Consider the following 19,118-nt stretch of genomic DNA (forward strand, 5'->3'; position numbering starts at 1 on the left):
TCAAGTGTATTTTTATGGGTTATTCGTCCACCCAAAAGGGTTATAAGTGTTACCACCCACCTAAAAAATTATGCCTCTATTTATGTCACTTTTGAAGAAAAAACACCATATTTCACTCAACCTTATCTTCAGGGGGAGTCCTTGTCATTCATTGAAGATAAGGACAGAGGATTTGTTCCCGCTTGGTCTACCTACAATTTCTCAACACCCAAACTCAGCATCTATACCAGTTCAATCCGTATCTGCACCTATCGAACCACCTCAAACCAAACCAACTTCTTCACCCATTCATACCAGACCCATGACAGAGAATGATGAACTTTGTGACCCTATGAGATTGCAGGTATATTCAAGAAGAAGAAACCAGGATCCTAATTTTGTGCAAGTTCAAGATTCAACTCCTAATCCTGAGAATGAGGTAAATACAATTCCAGAAATTTCTTCTGAATTAGCATCTAACCAAGATCTTCCTATTGCCCTTAGGAAAGGCACAAGAGAATGCACTAAACATCCCTTATATCCCTTAGAAAATTTTGTGTCCTTTAAAAAATTCTCACCATCACATAGGAGTTTCCTAGTTAGTCTAAACACCATTCATATTCCTAATACTTTATCTGAGGCATTATCTGATGAGAAATGGAAAGATGCTATCAGAGAAGAGATGTAGACTCTAGATAAGAATCAAACATGAGAAATTGTTGACCTACCACCAAGAAAGAAACCCGTGGGCTGCAAGTGGGTTTTCACAGTAAAGTACAAGTCAGACGACTCTCTAGAAAGATACAAGGCAAGACTCGTGGCAAAATGATATACACAAACCTATGGTGTTGACTATCAGGAGACATTCGCTCCAGTGGCTAAGATGAATACGATAAGAATTTTGTTGTCACTAGCAGCTAACTTCAACTGGTACTTGGAGCAATTTGATGTAAAGAATGCTTTTCTTCACGGTAATTTAGAGGAGGAGATATACATGGATATTCCTCCAGGCTTCAAGGGAAATCTAAAAGGAAATAAAGTTTGCAGGTTGAAGAAAGCACTATATGGTCTCAAGCAATCACCTAGGGCGTGGTTTGGAAGATTTACTAAAGTTATGCTTACCATCGGATACAAACAAAGTTAGGGAGATCATACACTCTTTATAAAGCATTCGGATGCAGGGAGAGTCACGGCTCTTTTGGTATATGTCGATGACATAATTGTGACAGGAAATGATGAAAAGGAGAAGGAAGCCTTGAGAAGATGCCTAGTCAAAGAATTTGAAATAAAAGAACTTGGGAGGTTGAAGTATTTTCTAGGGATTGAAGTAGCTCATTCCAGAGAAGGCATCTTTATCTCACAACAGAAATATGTAACAGATCTTTTAAGAGAGACAGGAAAGTTAGCATGCAAACCATCCTCCACACCGATTGAGCCAAATCACAAATTGGGAGAAGCAAATGAAGATCCAGTCGTGAATAGGGAAGTGTACCAAAGATTAGTAGGAAAACTTATATATCTTGCCCACACAAGGCCAGACATAGCATATGCCGTGAGCGTGGCTAGCCAGTTTATGCACAACCCGAAAGAGGTTCACCTACAAGCAGTCTATAGGATACTACATTATCTAAAGGCTAATCCTAACAAAGGAATATTGTTTAAAAGAAACACTGGATTAACTCTAGAGGCATACACCGATGCAGATTATGGAGGCTCTCCCATGGATAGGCGGTCCACTACAGGTTATTGTACGTTCCTTGGAGGAAATCTTGTGACATGGAGGAGTAAGAAGCAGAATGTGGTAGCTAGATCAAGTGCGGAGGCAGAACTTAGGGCAATGGCTCAAGGAGTATGTGAATTACTATGGCTCAAGATAATTTGAAAGACCTAAAGATCAGATGGGAAGGTCCAATGAGATTATTCTGTGACAACAAGTCAGCTATTAACATTGCTCACAATCACGCCCAACATGACAGGACAAAGCACATTGAGATAGATAGGCATTTCATAAAGGAAAAGCTGGATAGCGGATTAATTTGCACTCCATACGTCTCAACGAATGGTCAACTAGCAGATGCCCTGACAAAAGGGCTTTGTAGTGTGGCATTCCAAGGACTTATCTCCAAGCTGGGAATGAAAGATGCATATTCACTAGCTTGAGGGGGAGTGTTGGAAAGTAGAAGATTGACTCTCTGATTGATTCTCCATAATTTTAGGTCCATCAGTTTAGGAAACTTAATTTCCTAGAATCATGGGATATTAATTGGAGAATCCCACTGATATAGAAATTAGTTTTTTAGGAAAAGTTAGTTTCCTATTTTATCACCTTGTAAATTAGCTCTGTAATTCTATATAAAGTTGTGTATATGCTCCTTCCAAGACAATACAATCAATTGATTTTTCTCTCAAATTTTCACAGGTCTCAAACAATCTCCGAGAGCATGGTTTGAAAGGTTTACGAAGGTAATGCTGAGTATAGGTTACAAGCAAAGTCAAGGTGACCACACATTGTTTATCAAACACACAACCTCAGGGGGAGTTACTGCACTATTAGTCTATGTGGATGATATAATCGTTACTGGGAATGATAAAAAGGAGAAGGAAGCATTGAAAAACTGCCTTGCCAGAGAATTTGAGATAAAAAGACTTGGGGAGACTAAAGTATTTTCTCGGAATTGAAGTTGCACATTCTAAACAAGGCATCTTTATCTCTCAACAAAAGTATGTTGTTGATCTTTTGAGAGAAACAGGAAATATGGCATGTAAACCACTTCCACGCCTATAGATCCCAATCATAAACTTGGAGAAGCCAACGAGAATGCAAGTGTAGACAAGGAGATGTTCCAAAGACTAGTTGGAAAACTCATTTATCTTGCACATACACGACCAGATATTGCACATGCTGTAAGTGTAATAAGTCAGTTTATGCATAATCCTAAAGAAGTTCATCTGCAGGCTACTCATCGAATTCTGCACTATTTGAAAGCCAATCCAGGAAAAGGAATTTTATTCAGAAGAAATGGAGGACTGACTCTTGAAGCATATACAGATGCCGATTATGTAGGATCTCCAGTAGATAGACGGTCCACTTCTGGTTACTGTACCTTCTTAGGAGGAAACTTAGTCACTTGGAGGAGTAAGAAGCAAAATGTAGTGGCTCGGTCAAGTGTAGAGGCAGAATTCAGGGCTATGGCACAAGGAGTGTGTGAATTACTCTGGTTGAAGATAATTTTAGAAGACCTGAAGATTCCACGAGAAGAGCCTATGAAACTATATTGTGACAACAAGTCAGCCATCAATATTGCTCACAATCATGTTCAACATGACAGGACGAAGCACATCGAAATTGACCGACACTTTATAAAAGAGAAACTGGACAGCAAGTTGATTTGCACTCCCTATGTGTCTACGAAAAGACAACTGGCCGATGCACTTACTAAGGGCTCAATAGTACAGACTTTCGGAGAATTATAGCCAAGCTAGGAATGGAGGATCTCTATTCACCAGCTTGAGGGGGAGTGTTGGAAAACGTGGGGTTGCTGGTTCAGATCTGAAAATAGAATTGTATATATTCCTAGGATTGTGGAAGGATTGATTTAGAAAGTTTTCTTTCTATTTTCGTACTTTCTATTTTCTCTTCTTTCTATTTTTTCTTCTTTCTATTTTTTCTTCTTTCTATTTTTCTTTCTTTCTATTTATTGCAGCAGCTTACTGTATAAATATGCCAATTGGTAATAGAATGAAACACATCAGTATTCTACCATTCCAAAATAGGAGCCCATCACAATAGAAGTCCATGGTCATGTGTCCCCAATCACAAAGGACTGGGCCTAGTTGGCTCAGCCATTGAACACCCAACACTACATCAGCCCCACTGAAATCCAATGGGTGCAAGTCCATGATGAAAGTGTGGTCTTGGATTACCAGCTTTGCATGTTTGCAAATACTTTCACATTCAATGTGGTTACCATCCGCCACTCTAACAGCAAATGGAGAGGTGTAGAGGACTGTCATACCTAGTTGGCGATCCAATACTTGTGTGATGAAATTCAGTGTGCTTCCGCTATCTATGAGTACGGATACCCAGCGGCCTCTAAGTTTCCCTTCAACCCTCAGATTTGGGGGATGTCAGCCCTATTAAAGCTTGCAGAGAGATCTTTGGGTTGTCGTATTGAGTCCGGTCCGGTTCCCTTTCCTCCTCAGCTAGTTCTTCCTCCTCACCTTCCTGCCCAGTTTCCTCCCATTGCAGCAAGAACATTCGCTGGGTTTTGCATCGGTGGCCAGGCCCAAACTTCTCATCACAATTGTAGCACAGGCCCTTCTCATGCCAGGCCTGCATTTCGGCCCAGGAGAGGCGTTTGAAGGGGACTGGGCTCCTATTTGGCGGTGTGGGTTCTTTGGGTGGGCCGAGTGGTTTGCCCCACAGTTCGGCTGGGTTCTGTCATGGGCCGAGGGAGAAGCCCATCTTGGCAGGATGGGGTTTTAACAGGGGCTCAAATGGTCGAGTCGTCACCTTCCTCAGTCGGTCGAGTCGCTCCTCTTGCAACCTTGCCAATCCTGCCGCAGCAGACAGAGAAGTGGGTTGAAAAGCCTTTACCTCAACTTTGATGTCGTCCCTCAGTCCTCCAACAAAGCAGCCAATCAATGCCTTCTCTGGACACCCATATACTCTGGTGGCTAGCCGTTCAAACTCAACTTGGTAGTCTCGCACCGTTCCCATCTGTTTTACTCGGGATAGCATCTCATCATAGTCGTCGTACCCAGTAGGATCAAATCTTATACACAGTGCCACCGTGTAGCCCTACAGATACCACTATTGGAAACCAAGGCCCAGACCTCCACTTACTCGCACCTACCTGAGGAAGAAGGCACGCCAGCAGTTTCAACACCCAACTGCAGTAAGCAACACGTCAGCTGGTCCCTCTGCATGAATTCGTTAGAGCTCAGAGTTTGTTGTTAGAGCTCAGAGTTGGTTGAGATATTTTGTAACCAAAATCATTGTAAGTATGGGTTGGTCGAATGAGTGATCATGCAAAGATTGAACTCTCTCTCTCTCTCTCTCTCTCTCTCTCTCTCTCTCTCTCTCTCTCTTTTCTCTTCATTTCAGCTTAGGAGGAAGGGTCTCCCTCAAAGAGACTCCTGAGGTGAGCAGCAACTCATCAATTGGTATTAGAGCTGCGTCGACTAACTTGAACGATCGAAGATGACCAACACCAGATCGGTGATGCTGGATGAGAGGGTGGACAAGATCGAAGTCAATCTCCACCAGGTGGTCACAGGACTTAAGGAGATCAAGGAAGCTATGTCAGTGATTACATCTCAGAAGGAGAAAGCTTCTCCCGCCACCGGCTGAGAAAGTGACAATGAAGAATCCAGCTGGGGCAGCAGCAAGAGGGGGAATTTCATTCCAAGAAAAATCACCAAACTGGATTTCCCCTTCAAGGCCGAGAAATATTTTGAGTATCATGATGTACAGGGACTCCAGCGCGTGACCATCGCCTCTTTTCATCTGGAAGGGAGGCGATTCTGTGGTTTCAATGGTTCCGGCGCTCCCGACCCCAAATCTCATGGCAAGAATTCATGGAGGTCTGGACCTTGGTTCCCAACATATTGCCTTGTTAGGGAAGTGGTTTTGGAGATTTGGGGAGAGTCAAGGAGGGCTGTGGAGAGGAGTGGTACAGGCCAAATATGGAGATAGGAATTTTGGATGGGACCCAGGAGCTTCAATCAGTCCTATGGGTGTTCAATTTGGAAAGGAATTGAGAAGGCCTACAAATTGTTTGCAAAAGGTTGAAATTCAAAATAAAAAATGGGGAGCGGGTCAAATTTTGGAAGGATTTTTGGTGTGGGGAGAGGTTCCTGTCCAAGAGCTTCCCTGCTTTGTTTGAAGTGGCGGTGGAAAAAGAAGTCAAGGTTACTGAATGCTTGCAAATTCAAGATGATAGCATGGTCTGGATCCCACAGTTTAGGAGGAATCTCGACGATTGGGAAGTGGATGAATGGATGGAGCTACTGTAGCTTTTATATAGTACACAGGTGGAGGTTGCTAGGTCTGACAGAAGAATCTGGAAGTGGGAGAAGACTGGAAGATTCACAGTTAAATCCTTTTATAAGGCCTTGGACAGTGCAAAAGGACATTCAGTCACAGCTCATATCATCTGTTGTAAATTTGTACCTTCAAAAATATCTTTCTTTGTTTGGACAGCTTATCTCAATAGAATTCTAACAAGGGACAATGTTGTCCTGAAAGGTGCTGCTCTGGACTCAGCCAGTTGTGTGCTATGTGATGGACAGTTGGAAATAGTGATCACCTTCTACTGCACTAAAGATTCTCCTCTGGGGTTTGGAACAGAATTTTACACTTGTTTGAAGTATAAAGTTGCTGCCCCGGGACAGTAGAGGACTTTGTGAAGGGTTGGAGGGTGGAAGGGATGAGTAAAAGAGGGAAGTTAATCTGGAGTATAACCCCAGCAGTGGTTTTCTGGTGCCATTAACAAGAAAGAGATGCATGATTCTTCAAGAACACGATAAGTGCTGCTGATTCTATTTTTCAGAAAATTTTGGGAAAGATGTTCTCTTGGTTGGCGGGTCAGAGGTTGTTCAGGATAATTTTTTTGTAAAGCAGTGTGGGGGTCAAGGTTAGAGGGAACAGTTTGTCTTATTCCCTGAGTACATCATCTTGCCGTACATTTTTTGTTCATACTAATACATTGATACTTAGCCTTTTCTGAAAAAAAAAAAAACTCAAATGAAGAGGACAAATGATCAGAAAGGGAGTTTGAGAAGGAAAAATGGGAGGCCCTCAAATTGTTTGATGGGGGCAAATCTCCAAGATGATTTCAACATGAGTTTCTTTAAAGACGTTGGAATTTTCTAAAAAGATGGCATCCTCAAAATGGTTGTTGCGTTTTACAAGAGGAAGATATGAAACCTTACATCTAATGCTTCTTTTATCTTGTTCCCAAGAAGACATAGATACTGGTTAGCAAAGTCGTGTATCCTCATCAAGGTGCTTTTGTTAAGAGTAGACAGATCTTATTATAGCAGGTGAGTGCCTAAATTTTCTTATTAGAAAGGGAAAGTGGGCATTATGTGCAACTTGGATCTACGGAAAGCCTATTATCATGGGTGGAATTTCTGGCATACATGATGAACAATTGAAGCCAAGAAACAATTTCTTTCTTTATTTTTGTATTGGTTCTGTTCATGGGGGAAAGGTGAGTAAACTCAGACTTTTATTTTTATTAAGGAAAGATATATCATATTAGGTGTGTTAAAATCACCAAGATGGAGAAGCTTTTGTAGCCGACAAAACTTAACATTAAAACACGTGTAAGAGACCAAATGAACACTTTCTATAAAATTTAGTAGTACCCAGATCAATGGGTACCCATGCCACCAGAAAACAGCCAGTGCATCCCCTGGCCTCACCTACAAATTTTGAGAACAAAGTGCTGATGTACTTAAAATGCCAGTTTTGCTCTTCAAGTTACCAACCAATACACTTGTAGCTGTTAAATGTAATGCCTGATTGACAAGTTCTTCATCATAGCTACCTGTTGGTGCTGAGACAAACTTTTCCACATCAATGACCAACATGTTGGGCTGCAGTGCAAAGAATTTACATTAAGAATGAGTTCCTAATAGAAGGTTGCCAGTCGGCAATTCTACGACTTCTGAATTAAGAAATATTCTATGGGGCAAGTGGAAAAGGTTATTTTGTTGTTGATTTAAGCTTCTCATTATTGAGGATTTTAAAGACACTTCAATATGTATAGCTGAAATCAGCTTTGTTCAAGGATCAGCAGTTAAAGAAGTACTAACCTCCACAAGTGTCTGTTGGAATGCAATAGCTAGAAGCTTATCCTGCTTAGAATAAGCATTAAGAAAAATGGTCAGATTCCTCTTAAAAACATAAAAAGGTGGACCCTTGTCTTCAATCATGCACAAAAATGAGAACTTACCAACCATCCTGCAATTCCTGGAAGTTCTGCAACATCAACTCCATGATTGAAGATGGGTTTTACTGTCATCTGGAAGTATGGTGGCTCAACAAAGCATAACCGAAGACGCCCAAGGAAAGGCCATTCACGGAGGAACTTCACACCAATCAAAACCTACATATGGGAGACAAAAGTATTGTGAATATGCTAAAGGTAGAAGATATAATGTTTTACCTGCTTTTGTATATACTCTTTTACAATTGTTCTCTCCTTAACAGTAAGAATATGTTTTCTTTCCCAAAAAGAACCAGCACAGAATAGAACTTTATGAAGTCTATACTTGAAGATTGGTGACACAGCTTATTTCAATGGTAAAGTCAAGTCTGAGATCATCCACATTGTGCAAAAACAAAAATTAATGTCCATTTGCTTCATTCCATGGGTTCAATTAATGTCCATTTTGCTCCCAGTCCTAGATGGATGGTGCTTCTGATTCATGAATAAATCTTTTATTTTTTAGAAAGGTAAAGTATAATATATTGTATTAATATCAATGTGTGGTCCTCTGTACAATGAGACAATGTCTATTTTGTCCCTTCATGTGTACAAAAAGCCAATTCTTCAAAACTTCTACTGCCATATTGATCACCCCTGCCTCATAAATTGACTTCTGTTCAAAGATTCTTCTATTCCTCTCAATCCATAAAGCCCATGTACTCGCTGCTGGGACAGCTTCCCAGCCAACTTTTCCTTTCCTGGACATATCCGACACTTGCCAAGATTCATGAATAAATCTTTCTACATGAGCCCCATGTTTGAAGGATAAAACTCCTATTAGGCTACGCAAATGGCTTGCATTGGTACTACAAGTTATTTTGTATTTTTATGTTTCTTTTTATTAAGGTAGATTACTTATGCATGGAGTTTTCATTCCCCAAGGAGGAATCAACCCCTCCTTTCCTCCCATGTTAATTAATCAATTCAAATCTAAGCTAGTTTCCTGTTAGTTTCACAAACCTATGTTACCTAGATATGGAAAGGACATTGCTGGAGACAGTATAAAACAAGAACTTATAGTTAAAAACATCTGGCATGATATGGCACCCTTGTATAGATATCCAGGTATCATAGTCACATTATATAAATGACAGGAGAGAAGAACTGTTTTAGCCTGTTAGAGTTAGCCGAATAAGGGTAGATTAGTCAACTCACCTTGGTTAAGTTATGAGCTTATGTGGCAGTCTTATTAGAGGTTCTCTGTCCCATACTTAAGTAGGGGCAGTTTAGTCCTTGTACATTTAATTAGAGCCTAGTCACTATTAAGAGGTCGACTGATAGGGTTTAGCTATCAGGTTCGACAGTTCTTTCATCTTCTTCTTCTCTTCTTCTTCTTCTTCTCCTTCTCTTTCTTCTCCTTACTGGTTCGGACTACTGTAGCAACAGTAGAAACATGGTATCAGAGCGTGACAACTTCAGTTCGTGACAACTTCGGTTCATGCTTCAGTTCTCTCCTTTTCTTCTCTAGGAGAAAAGTGGTTCGTCCCAGGCCTGAAACATCACAGCTCTTCTTTTTTCTGGTGCACAGAACCTCCTTTCCTAAGAAAACAACTTCAGCAGTGAATGGTTGGCTGAAGCTCTCAAACGAAGGTTGGTTATCTCTCCTCTGTGTGCTGTTGGTATTTCTGGGTTGAAAATCTTCAAGAACTTGAGAGGACTGATCAGAACCTAGAGAACTAGGTTGGTTGTTGCCCTGGTTCTTGGAAAAATTCCAAGAACAGGCTGTTTTTATAGTGACCAAATGGTGTAAGGGCTGCTACTGTAGGTGGCCGAATGGTGCAAGGTGTAATGCAATGGTACTAGTTGAGTTTTTGTTGGTCTTGTGGTGCCCTCTTAAAAGCGTTAAAGAAGGTCTGTATTGTGTGTGATAGCTATGGCTGTGTGGTGGTGCTTGTGATGCACAAACTCTGTTGAGTAGTTGTAAGAGAGCTTGCATGTGGTTAGTAAGTGCTGAATTAATGTCGGTGTAGTCTGTGTTTTTTTTGTGAAATCAGTAGTGGTGTGGATAAGAACAAAGGCGTGTGTATCTATCATTGTGTTTAGGGACTGCTGTAGGTTCTGGAACATAAACTCTTGACAGCAGCACTTAGTTGGTGATTGGGAATTCAGATTAGAGGCAGCATTGAAAGAGTATCACGGCAGCAATGGGAGATAGCTGTAGTGATCAGAAACCTAGATACTCTGACTATCTAGGTGTACAGATGACCTCAATTAAACTGAATGGTGAGAACTATGTTCCATGGGCCAAGTCGGTGGAAGTTTTTCTCAAGGCAAAGAGAAAAGTGAAGCATGTGAAAGAAGATAAACCACCAGCTGACTCTCCAGGGTTTGATGATTGGGAATAGGAGGATGTCTAAATCATGACATGGCTATAGAACAGTATGGAACCCAAAATAAGTGCCAACTTCATGTTCTAGATACAGCTAAGGACATATGGGAACATGCCAAGAAGTTGTATTCTGGGCAAGATAATACTACAAGGGTATATCGGCTCTATCAGGAGTACTTTGGTCTGCAACAAGGAAATAAAACCCTAGAAGAGTACTATGCTAGTATGAAGAACCTCAAAAATGAACTCAATGTCTATCATCCTCTCACTCCAGATGTTAAGGTTCAGCAACAACAGAGAGAACAACTAGATGTCACAAGGTTCTTAGTGGGGTTGAAATCAGAGTATGAACCAGTTAGGGCCCAAATATTGGGGGGCTCTACCCTTCCTACACTTGAGGAAGTGTTTGCTCGGCTTCGCAGGATTTCTTTGGGACAGACAGAGAATCCCACACAGTCTGATAGATCAGCTTTTGTGATAGCCAGAGGAGGTGGACGTGGTACGAAAGGGGGAGGACATGCCTCCCGAGGAGGTCGTGGTGGTTCCATATTTGGCCGTGGTGGTGGTAGTGACTTAGGGGGAGGCCGTGGCAAAGAAAAAGGCAGCTCTACAAGGAAGTGTACCCACTGTGGCAGGGAAGACATTCCGTAAATTTCTGTTATGATCTTCATGGCCGCCCTCCCTCTAAATGGGCGAATCATGCTGTTGTTGGTGGGGTTGATGTCAATGATAATCAACAGGCAGACCTAACTCCTTCCACATCTACATCTGTTTTCCGGAAGGGAGATGGTGAGTGTACTGCGTGATGAGTATGAGCGGTTCCTTCAGTCCACTTCACAGCACACTATTGCTACTCTTGCCCACTCAGGTATAGCTTGCCTGTCATCTAAAACCTCTCCTTGGATTATTGACTCTGGAGCCTCTGATCACATGACCGGGACTCCAGGTGTGTTCTCTTCTCTCTCTGAAACTTCCACATCTCAAACTGTTACCCTTGCCAATGGTTCCTCCTCTCCCATCTGTGGTGTTGACAACGTTGACATGGCTTCTCTTTCTTTATCATCTGTTCTATATGTCCCTAAGTTTCCATTCAATCTTATGTCTGTTAGTAAATTAACCAAGACTCTTAACTGTTCTATTACTTTTTTCCCTTCCCCTTGTGTTTTTCAGGATCTCAGGACGGGGAAGAAGATTGGTGGGGGGCATGAAGCTGGTGGATTGTATTATCTTGATGGTGGTGGATCGTCAGTTGCACTTCAGACTTCACTCGCTCCCCTATAGTGGCATTGTCGACTGGGACATCCTTCTCTCAAGGCACTCAAGATACTAGTTCCGTCTTTGAGTCATTTGTCAGTGTTACAGTGTGAGTCGTGTCAGTTTGGGAAACATCATCGTGTTTCCTTCAGTCCTAGAGTTGAAAGTCGTATGTTGAGTCCTTTTGCTTTGGTTCATTCAGATGTTTGGGGCCCGATCAAAAATAGTCTTATAATGGTTACAAGTATTTTGTCACTTTTATTGATGATTGTTCAAAATGACATGGATTTATTTAATGAAAGAAATGAGTGAATTATTTTCCATTTTTCAAAAATTCCATGCTGAAATACATACACAATTTGGTGTTCCAATCAAAGTTCTTCGTTCAGATAATGGGCGTGAATATTTTCTAACTTCCTTTCAATAGTATTTAGAACAGCATGGCATCATTCATCAAACTTCATGTGCATCCACTCCTCAACAAAATAGGGTGGCTGAACGGAAGAACCGTCATCTCCTTGAAACAGCTCGGTCTATTCTTCATCATATGAGTGTTCATAAACGATTTTGGAGTGATGTTGTACTTACTACGTGTTTTCTCATTAATCGGATGCCCTCCTTTATTCTTCATGGTCGGTCTCCCTTCTCTATCTTGTTCCCCACCTTGTCTCCCTTTCCATTAACACCTCGTATCTTTGGCTGTGTGTGCTTTGTTCACAATCTGAGTCCTGGAATAGACAAGTTGGATGCACGCTCCATTAAGTGTGTCTTTCTTGGCTACTCTCGGACTCAAAAAGGGTACAAGTGTTACAATCCCATTACTCGGAAGTGCTATGTCTGTCCTGATGTCACATTTTTTGAGTCTGTTCCCTTCTTCTCAGGAACTGAAGCATCTTCGTCTCCACCTTTACTTCCTCTTCCTCTTCCGGTCAGTGATCCCGTTCTGGGTGTTCCTGTTGGAGTTGACTCGTCACCTCATCCAGTGCAAATCCCTACTGAACGACCACCAATTCGGCAAGTGAATACACGTCGAACAAACCAAAGCAAAATGACTCAACATACGACTTGACCTACCCATTGCCTTACGGAAAGGTAAACGTAGTTCTACTCTCCATCCCATTTCCAATTTTGTTTCAGTATCTCGCCTTTCCGCCTCACATCGCCAGTTTGTTTCACTATTGTCATCTATTTCCATACCTAACAATGTCCAAGAGGCTCTTAGTTCACCTAGGTGGAGGCAAGCAATGGAGGAGAAACTCTCTACTCTTCAGCATACTCACACGTGGGAGCTCACTACTCTTCCTCCTGGTAAGCATGTTGTGGATTGTAAATGGGTGTATACTGTTAAATACTTTCCAGATGGTAGTGTGGAGCGTCTGAAAGCCAGACTTGTTGCTAAAGGGTATTCACAGTTGTAAGGAGTGGACTATATGGAGACCTTCTCTCTAGTGGCTAAGATTAGCTCTGTCTGTGTGTTAATTTCCCTGGAAGTTATGTATGATTGGCCCTTATTTCAACTTGACATAAAAAATGCCCTCCTTCATGGTGACCTTATAGAGGAGGTATATATGGAGCAACCACCTGGGTTTGTTGCTCAGGGGGAGGCTGGTAAGGTGTGTAGACTGAAAAAGGCAATTTATGGGTTGAAACAATCGCCTCGTGCTTGGTTCGGGAAGTTTAGTGAAGTGGTGAAGAATTTTGGAATGAAACAATGCCAGGTTGATCACTCAGTGTTCAGCTATGACTCAGAAGCTGGAAAGATTTTATTAGTAGTCTACGTGGATGATATTGTCATAACTGGCAGTGACAAATTGGGGATCGACAAACTCAAGGTCTTTCTGCAAAATCATTTTCAAACAAAAGACCTTGGGACATTGAAGTATTTCTTGGGTATAGAAGTTGCTAGATCAAGACAAGGTGTAAACCTGTGCCAATGAAAATATGTTCTCGATCTATTGGACGAAACAGGATTGTTAGGTGCAAAACCGGCTGAGACTCCTATGGAACCAAATGTTAAGTTGAGCAGTGATACAGGGGAAATATTTGATGATCCTGGAAGGTATAGACGACTAGTGGGGAAGCTGAACTATTTGACTATCACGAGACCAGACATCTCCTTTGCAGTCAGTGTGGTGAGCCAATTTATGCAGAACCCTCGTATATCTCACTGGGATGCAGTTCTTAGAATTGTAAGATATTTGAAGGGAGCTCCGGGCCGTGGGCTATTGTATAAACCAGGAGGAAAACTTGAAGTAGTTGGGTACACAGATGTAGATTGGGGGGGCTCTGTGTCTGATAGAAGATCTACTACAGGTTACTGCACATTTCTTGGAAGAAATCTTGTGACGTGCAAGAGTAAAAAGCAGACGGTTGTGGCTAGAAGCAGTGCTGAAGCCGAGTATAGAGCCATGGCACACACTACATGTGAATTAGTGTGGTTGAAGAATCTCCTACAAGAAATCGGGTTCCACATGGATAAACCTATGAAGTTGTACTGTGACAATCAAGTTGCGCTCCATATCTCATCCAACCCTGTTTTCCATGAGAGAACAAAGCACATAGGGATTGATTGCCACTTTGTGAGGGAGAAGGTTCTTACTGGAGAGATAAGCACAAAACATGTAAGCTCAGGTGATCAGTGGGCAGATTTGTTTACAAAAGCCTTAAGCTCAGGGAGAGTGAACTATATATGTAACAAGCTGGGATTATATGGCATATATTCTCCAGCTTGAGGGGGAGTATTAGAGTTAGCCGAATAAGGGTAGATTAGTCAACTCACCTTGATTAAGTTATGAGCTTATGTGGCAGTCTTATTAGAGGTTCTCTGTCCCATACTTAAGTAGGGGCAATTTAGTCCTTGTACATTTAATTAGAGCCTAATCACTATTAAGAGGTCGACTGATAGGGTTTAGCTATCAGGCTCGACAGTTCTTTCATCCTCTTCTTCTTCTTCTTCTCCTTCTCTTTCTTCTTCTCTTTACTGGTTCGGACTATTGTAGCAACAGTAGAAACATAGCCAATTGAAGCATAATAGTTAAAACTTCAACCATTATCAGTATGATCATATCAGGCAGGGTGGCAACCAGCCTATCTTTCCAATGTTAGTGTAAGCATGCTAAGCAGTGGACTTTGGGAGGTTCGTTTATAATATATTATGTTCTATGAGAGAAATTGTGTAATTGTACAATTCAGTGTTAATACTAATGTAAGGGCTAGCAGCCCACACATTTCTTCCTCTTCTTCTTCTTTTCTCATCTTCTTACTTTTTCTTCATAAAATCAATAAACACATCAGACACAGATTCAAGTTAAGCCATGTTAGCAGGACTCTTCAAGAAGGGAACAACAATTGTGGCAAGCACTTCAAGTTTAAACAGGAAATGCTACACCCAAGTTGCACCCCTGCTGCAGCCATTTAACAAAGGGTGCATAAGAGATCAAGTCAATATCTTTTCTCCACAAGGTACTCCAAAACCTGGACGATCATGTTGCTAAGAACCATATCAACATGACATGTGATCATCTACAGAAAGTAGGCATCAGCATTAGTTTGCATTCTTCTAGAACTAAGAGCCCTTCTTCCACCTCACAAGAATGTCCACAGGTCATTTCAGTGAACATAGATGCTATGTGTCAGTGTCACTTTGACACCCTTGAGGAGACTCAAATCATCATTTTCTCCTCAGATCCTTGGATTTGATTGCAAAAGAACCAGAAAAAAGTAGTTGATTCTTGATTTTGGAAAAAAAAATATAAAAGAAAATATAAATAACCTACATTTAATGTGTTTTGAAGGACTAACATACTTCCTTCCCCATCAGTAATTTCCCATAATGTTGCCAGAATTTGAGAAAACTCAAAAGACTTGTTAATGTGTTTTGAAGCACTAGTATACTTTCTTCCCTTTCAGTAGTTCCCCAAAATGTTGACAGAATTTGAGAAAACTCAAAAGGCTTTCAACAAGAATAGAAATCAAAATTAAAATTTTTGAAAGGTTGAATATACTTTGGTAATAATATTCCAAGATTCTGGAATCCGGGTTCCCCTCAAATTTTTTATATATGATATGAGAAAGGGGAAAAGTAGGAATAAAATGTAAATAATATGGATACTTGGACCTACTGGGTTTCGCCATATTTACAACCATATCCCCCTTTTGGTAAAAAGGTTCAACATTAAGAATATGATTCAAGTATCAAGGATTTTCTGAATCTAGTTAGTAGACACTAGATCTTATAATGAACCATGGAAGCAATTAGGTTCTCCAACAAGTTATCCAATACCAAATATTAAGATCAACTTAAAATTATACAATAGAAGGTAATATACCTTCTCTAAGGATTAGATAAACCTCTTTTGTTGGGGGCAGAGGAATGGGTTAGAGGTCTACTATGTCCATCCTTTACTGTCCATGCAGTGTCACTAAGTACATTTCCAAGAGATTTTAACCAGAAAATATCAAAGCAATTTCCAACTAGTTTTCTTTTTTTTCATTCCTTTTTCTATTGAAAGATTTCTACATCTTATACCTATATACTCCAATCTCCAGTGTGATTTGATAGAAATGAAAAGATACAAAACTTTAAGTTAATGTACGTTAACAAAAGAATGTCATATATTGACCAAAGAAACAAAAAGATACCATACTAAATTGCACACCTTCCCTTCAACATGCATGCTTGTCATGTGCAATTTTGTCCACATGCCAAATCCTAGTCTGTTTCTTAGCTTTACAGCAATTATTGCACTCATGTCATCTGCTGAAAGAAAATTCAATCCCAACTCCAGAACCTGTATTGAATTGATTGTAACCTTTTCTTGAGGGAAATAAAACTAGATAAACTTTAACCAAAAAGTGCATTCAATATGTATAGTCTATGGTTCCAGTTGAATGGCTAAGGGATGTATACCAGGTGGTCATCATCAGTTGAATGACGAAGGACCCTTATGTCTGTAAACATTGGAGCCATCCTTCCCATATATAGGTGCTGAATAACTGCTTTCTTCTGCACATGCAAAATCAAGAAACTAGATCATTTCTCCAAAGAATAAATGAAATATATTCATCTGTGCATAATTACATGCAAGAATACATACATGCACACGTACAAATACCATCCAAAGTTTATATTGACACTACTAAATATAAAATATTGATTTAACTATCTAAGACCCTTTTAGGCAACATAAGGGAAGCATGCAGGAGCCCATGTAGGAGACTGCCCAGCTAAACAATGCTGCTCTAGAATAGGTTGAGGTACCATCCATGTGTGAATACAGAGGATGCAGAAGGGCAACATCACCTTAGATTTAAAGCAGAGATCTCTAACAATGAGAGGTAATGCCACAAGGCCCACAACACGCAGGGCAAGGAGAAATTAATCAAGACTATGAACTAACAGATAAAGGCGGTTGCAACAGGAAATGCAGACCTAACTGTGTTGGTTATGATTAAGATGTTCAGCAGTAACAATATTCTAATCAAGTTTTCCAGACTAACAATATCTCCTAGTCATTAGAATTATGTTGGCACAGAAATGATGTGCATTTTTTGTGATTTCAGGGGTAGAAACTAATCAAAAAGGTGGAACATACAGCAGTCCATGGTTTGTACTTCTCTAAAAACCAAGGAATTATTGGAAGAAGAAACTTCTGTGATACAATGTGTTCCATGCATATAGGCCAAATCTTCTCTATTGCATGGTTTAACCACCGCACTGTCTCTGAATCAGAAAGTACCTGAAAAGAACAGGAAATGCATTGAAGTAAAATATTTAACATAATCCTGAGGTCTTCATAACTTCAGCGGCCAAGTTTTGGCAAGGAAACAAAACAAACTATGAATATAATGGAAATAAGAAACGTTAAGAACAGATACAGCAGAACCATACTACCAGGCAGGAAATTACCCTTCTCTGATTTGCTTGTTTTCTTTCCTCAAACTGCAACTTCTTTCGCAACCTCATGCTATAATGTTCATGAACCTTCCATAAAGGTGAAAGCGAAATTCAGGGTGATAAAGAAACAAGACCCAACATGCAAAACAGTATTACCTTAATCGACTTGATCTAGAACACCATATCCTAGAGCACACAGTTGATAGAAACAAACTATAAGAAGAAATAATGCATTGATAGAAAATTAACATTAATACAAAAGAATATGTGCCATTTGCATCTTTAATTAAAATTAGATTTTCAGATGTTGATAGGCATAAAGTCATACCTCATAGAGATAGATTAAAGATATGAAGTAAACCGCAGGGTGGCAGATGTTAAAAGAAGATAAGGTCCAAAGCAAAGTGAGCACAATGGCAACATGGTGTATGATTGAGACATCCGTTATAGCCATCCTCGATTTCGACTACCAAAACCCAGTAACCGTTCTTTCATCAAACAGGACTCGTATCAGATACAAACATAACCAGCTTGAATCCCAAATATCTTTCACCAAAACCCGTTTCCAACACTCAATTTCTCAGTTCCCATACAATTACCATCAATCAGAAGTACCAAACACATTAGTTTCCACATCCAACTTCAAATTATACCCTTCAGAAAGGAGAACCATCATGTATTATCAAGTAATCAAGGCACTTAACAGTTAACACGCGCTACCTATCACACTTCCCAATCGCTTCATGTCATTAAACAACAAAAAACCAGTCAAACCTCACGACTTCGACGTGTCAGATTCCTCAAGACGAAGAAAACCCAGAATTCCGTCGACTTTCTTGTCTATCAAAAGGACGCGTCAGAACAATCTCCAAAACCACAATCAAACGGAGCAAATTTCACACCCACGGTCAACAAATGCCAAAGAAAAAGACGTCAAAGATTTCTGATTTCTCAAACCCGGAAAACAAATACCCATAAGTCCTTCAAAGTTGTAACCAACGATTCTATCTCCAAAACCAACACCTACGGACGTCTGCATGTCATTTATATCATTGACAATTAAACCACTCGAATTACAACTAAAATATATAAAACTCACTGAAGAACAAATCAATTCGCCCTGTAATCGTATCTAAGATTCAAAGATCTCACCGTTTTCCACCGAAAATTGGACAACGTTCCGGCCGGCGACGGGGACAACCACACTGAGCGGAAGAGTAAGAAAAGTATGAATTCAATCAAGGTCCTCCTTTTCGCCGATTCGCCTTTCGAGTTCACGCAGAAGGTCCCGCGTGCGACTGATTCAATTCACTTACGCAGGGTGAAATGTCTGTGAGGTCGGTGTCAGAAGCGGTTTGTAAGTAGCAGATCTCAATTCACGTTTATAGAGATGACGTGGCATACGAGTTATAACCGTAGACCGTTGGATGGTCAGCTTATGACCGCCGGCATTGTCTTTTAGTGGGAGAAAAATTATTAAAATAATAAAAAAATTAGAGGATAAACTGGAAAAGTGAGAAATATAATAATTAAATATTTAAATAATCAAACAAAATTCAGCTCCTTCATTAATTGAAGTGAGAGCTTGGAAATTTGGGATATTTTCGGGGTCCACAAAGCTAGTGAAGTTTCTGGATAGGGAGGACGCTGCGCAGACGCG

At 40.5% G+C, this 19,118-nt stretch overlaps 1 protein-coding gene across 3 annotated transcripts in view; it reads right to left on the reverse strand.

Moving 5' to 3' along the window:
- Nucleotides 1-18,795, reverse strand: part of LOC148866893 (C2 domain-containing protein At1g53590-like) — a 48,733-nt gene extending 29,938 nt beyond the window's left edge. For 2 of the 3 annotated variants that reach the window (XM_088981508.1, XM_088981507.1), the window contains exons 1-9: nt 18,611-18,795; nt 17,787-18,491; nt 17,471-17,545; nt 17,157-17,300; nt 16,472-16,567; nt 16,221-16,352; nt 7,944-8,096; nt 7,804-7,845; nt 7,536-7,584 (exon numbers count right to left, since the gene is read on the reverse strand). In XM_088981508.1, the coding sequence (XP_088837634.1) occupies nt 7,536-7,584; nt 7,804-7,845; nt 7,944-8,096; nt 16,221-16,352; nt 16,472-16,567; nt 17,157-17,300; nt 17,471-17,545; nt 17,787-17,912 (817 nt within the window). In that variant the 5' untranslated portion in view covers nt 17,913-18,491; nt 18,611-18,795. Of the gene's footprint in view, nt 1-7,535; nt 7,585-7,803; nt 7,846-7,943; nt 8,097-16,220; nt 16,353-16,471; nt 16,568-17,156; nt 17,301-17,470; nt 17,645-17,786; nt 18,492-18,610 lie in introns of all 3 variants that reach the window. The other variant, XM_088981509.1, reaches the window with a different exon arrangement.
- Between the last annotated feature and the right edge of the window lie 323 nt (nt 18,796-19,118).

This window comes from Nelumbo lutea, chromosome 3 (assembly GCF_056320005.1).
Source record: "Nelumbo lutea isolate HS-2025 chromosome 3, American lotus-T2T, whole genome shotgun sequence".
In the NCBI taxonomy this organism is placed as follows: Eukaryota; Viridiplantae; Streptophyta; class Magnoliopsida; order Proteales; family Nelumbonaceae; genus Nelumbo; species Nelumbo lutea.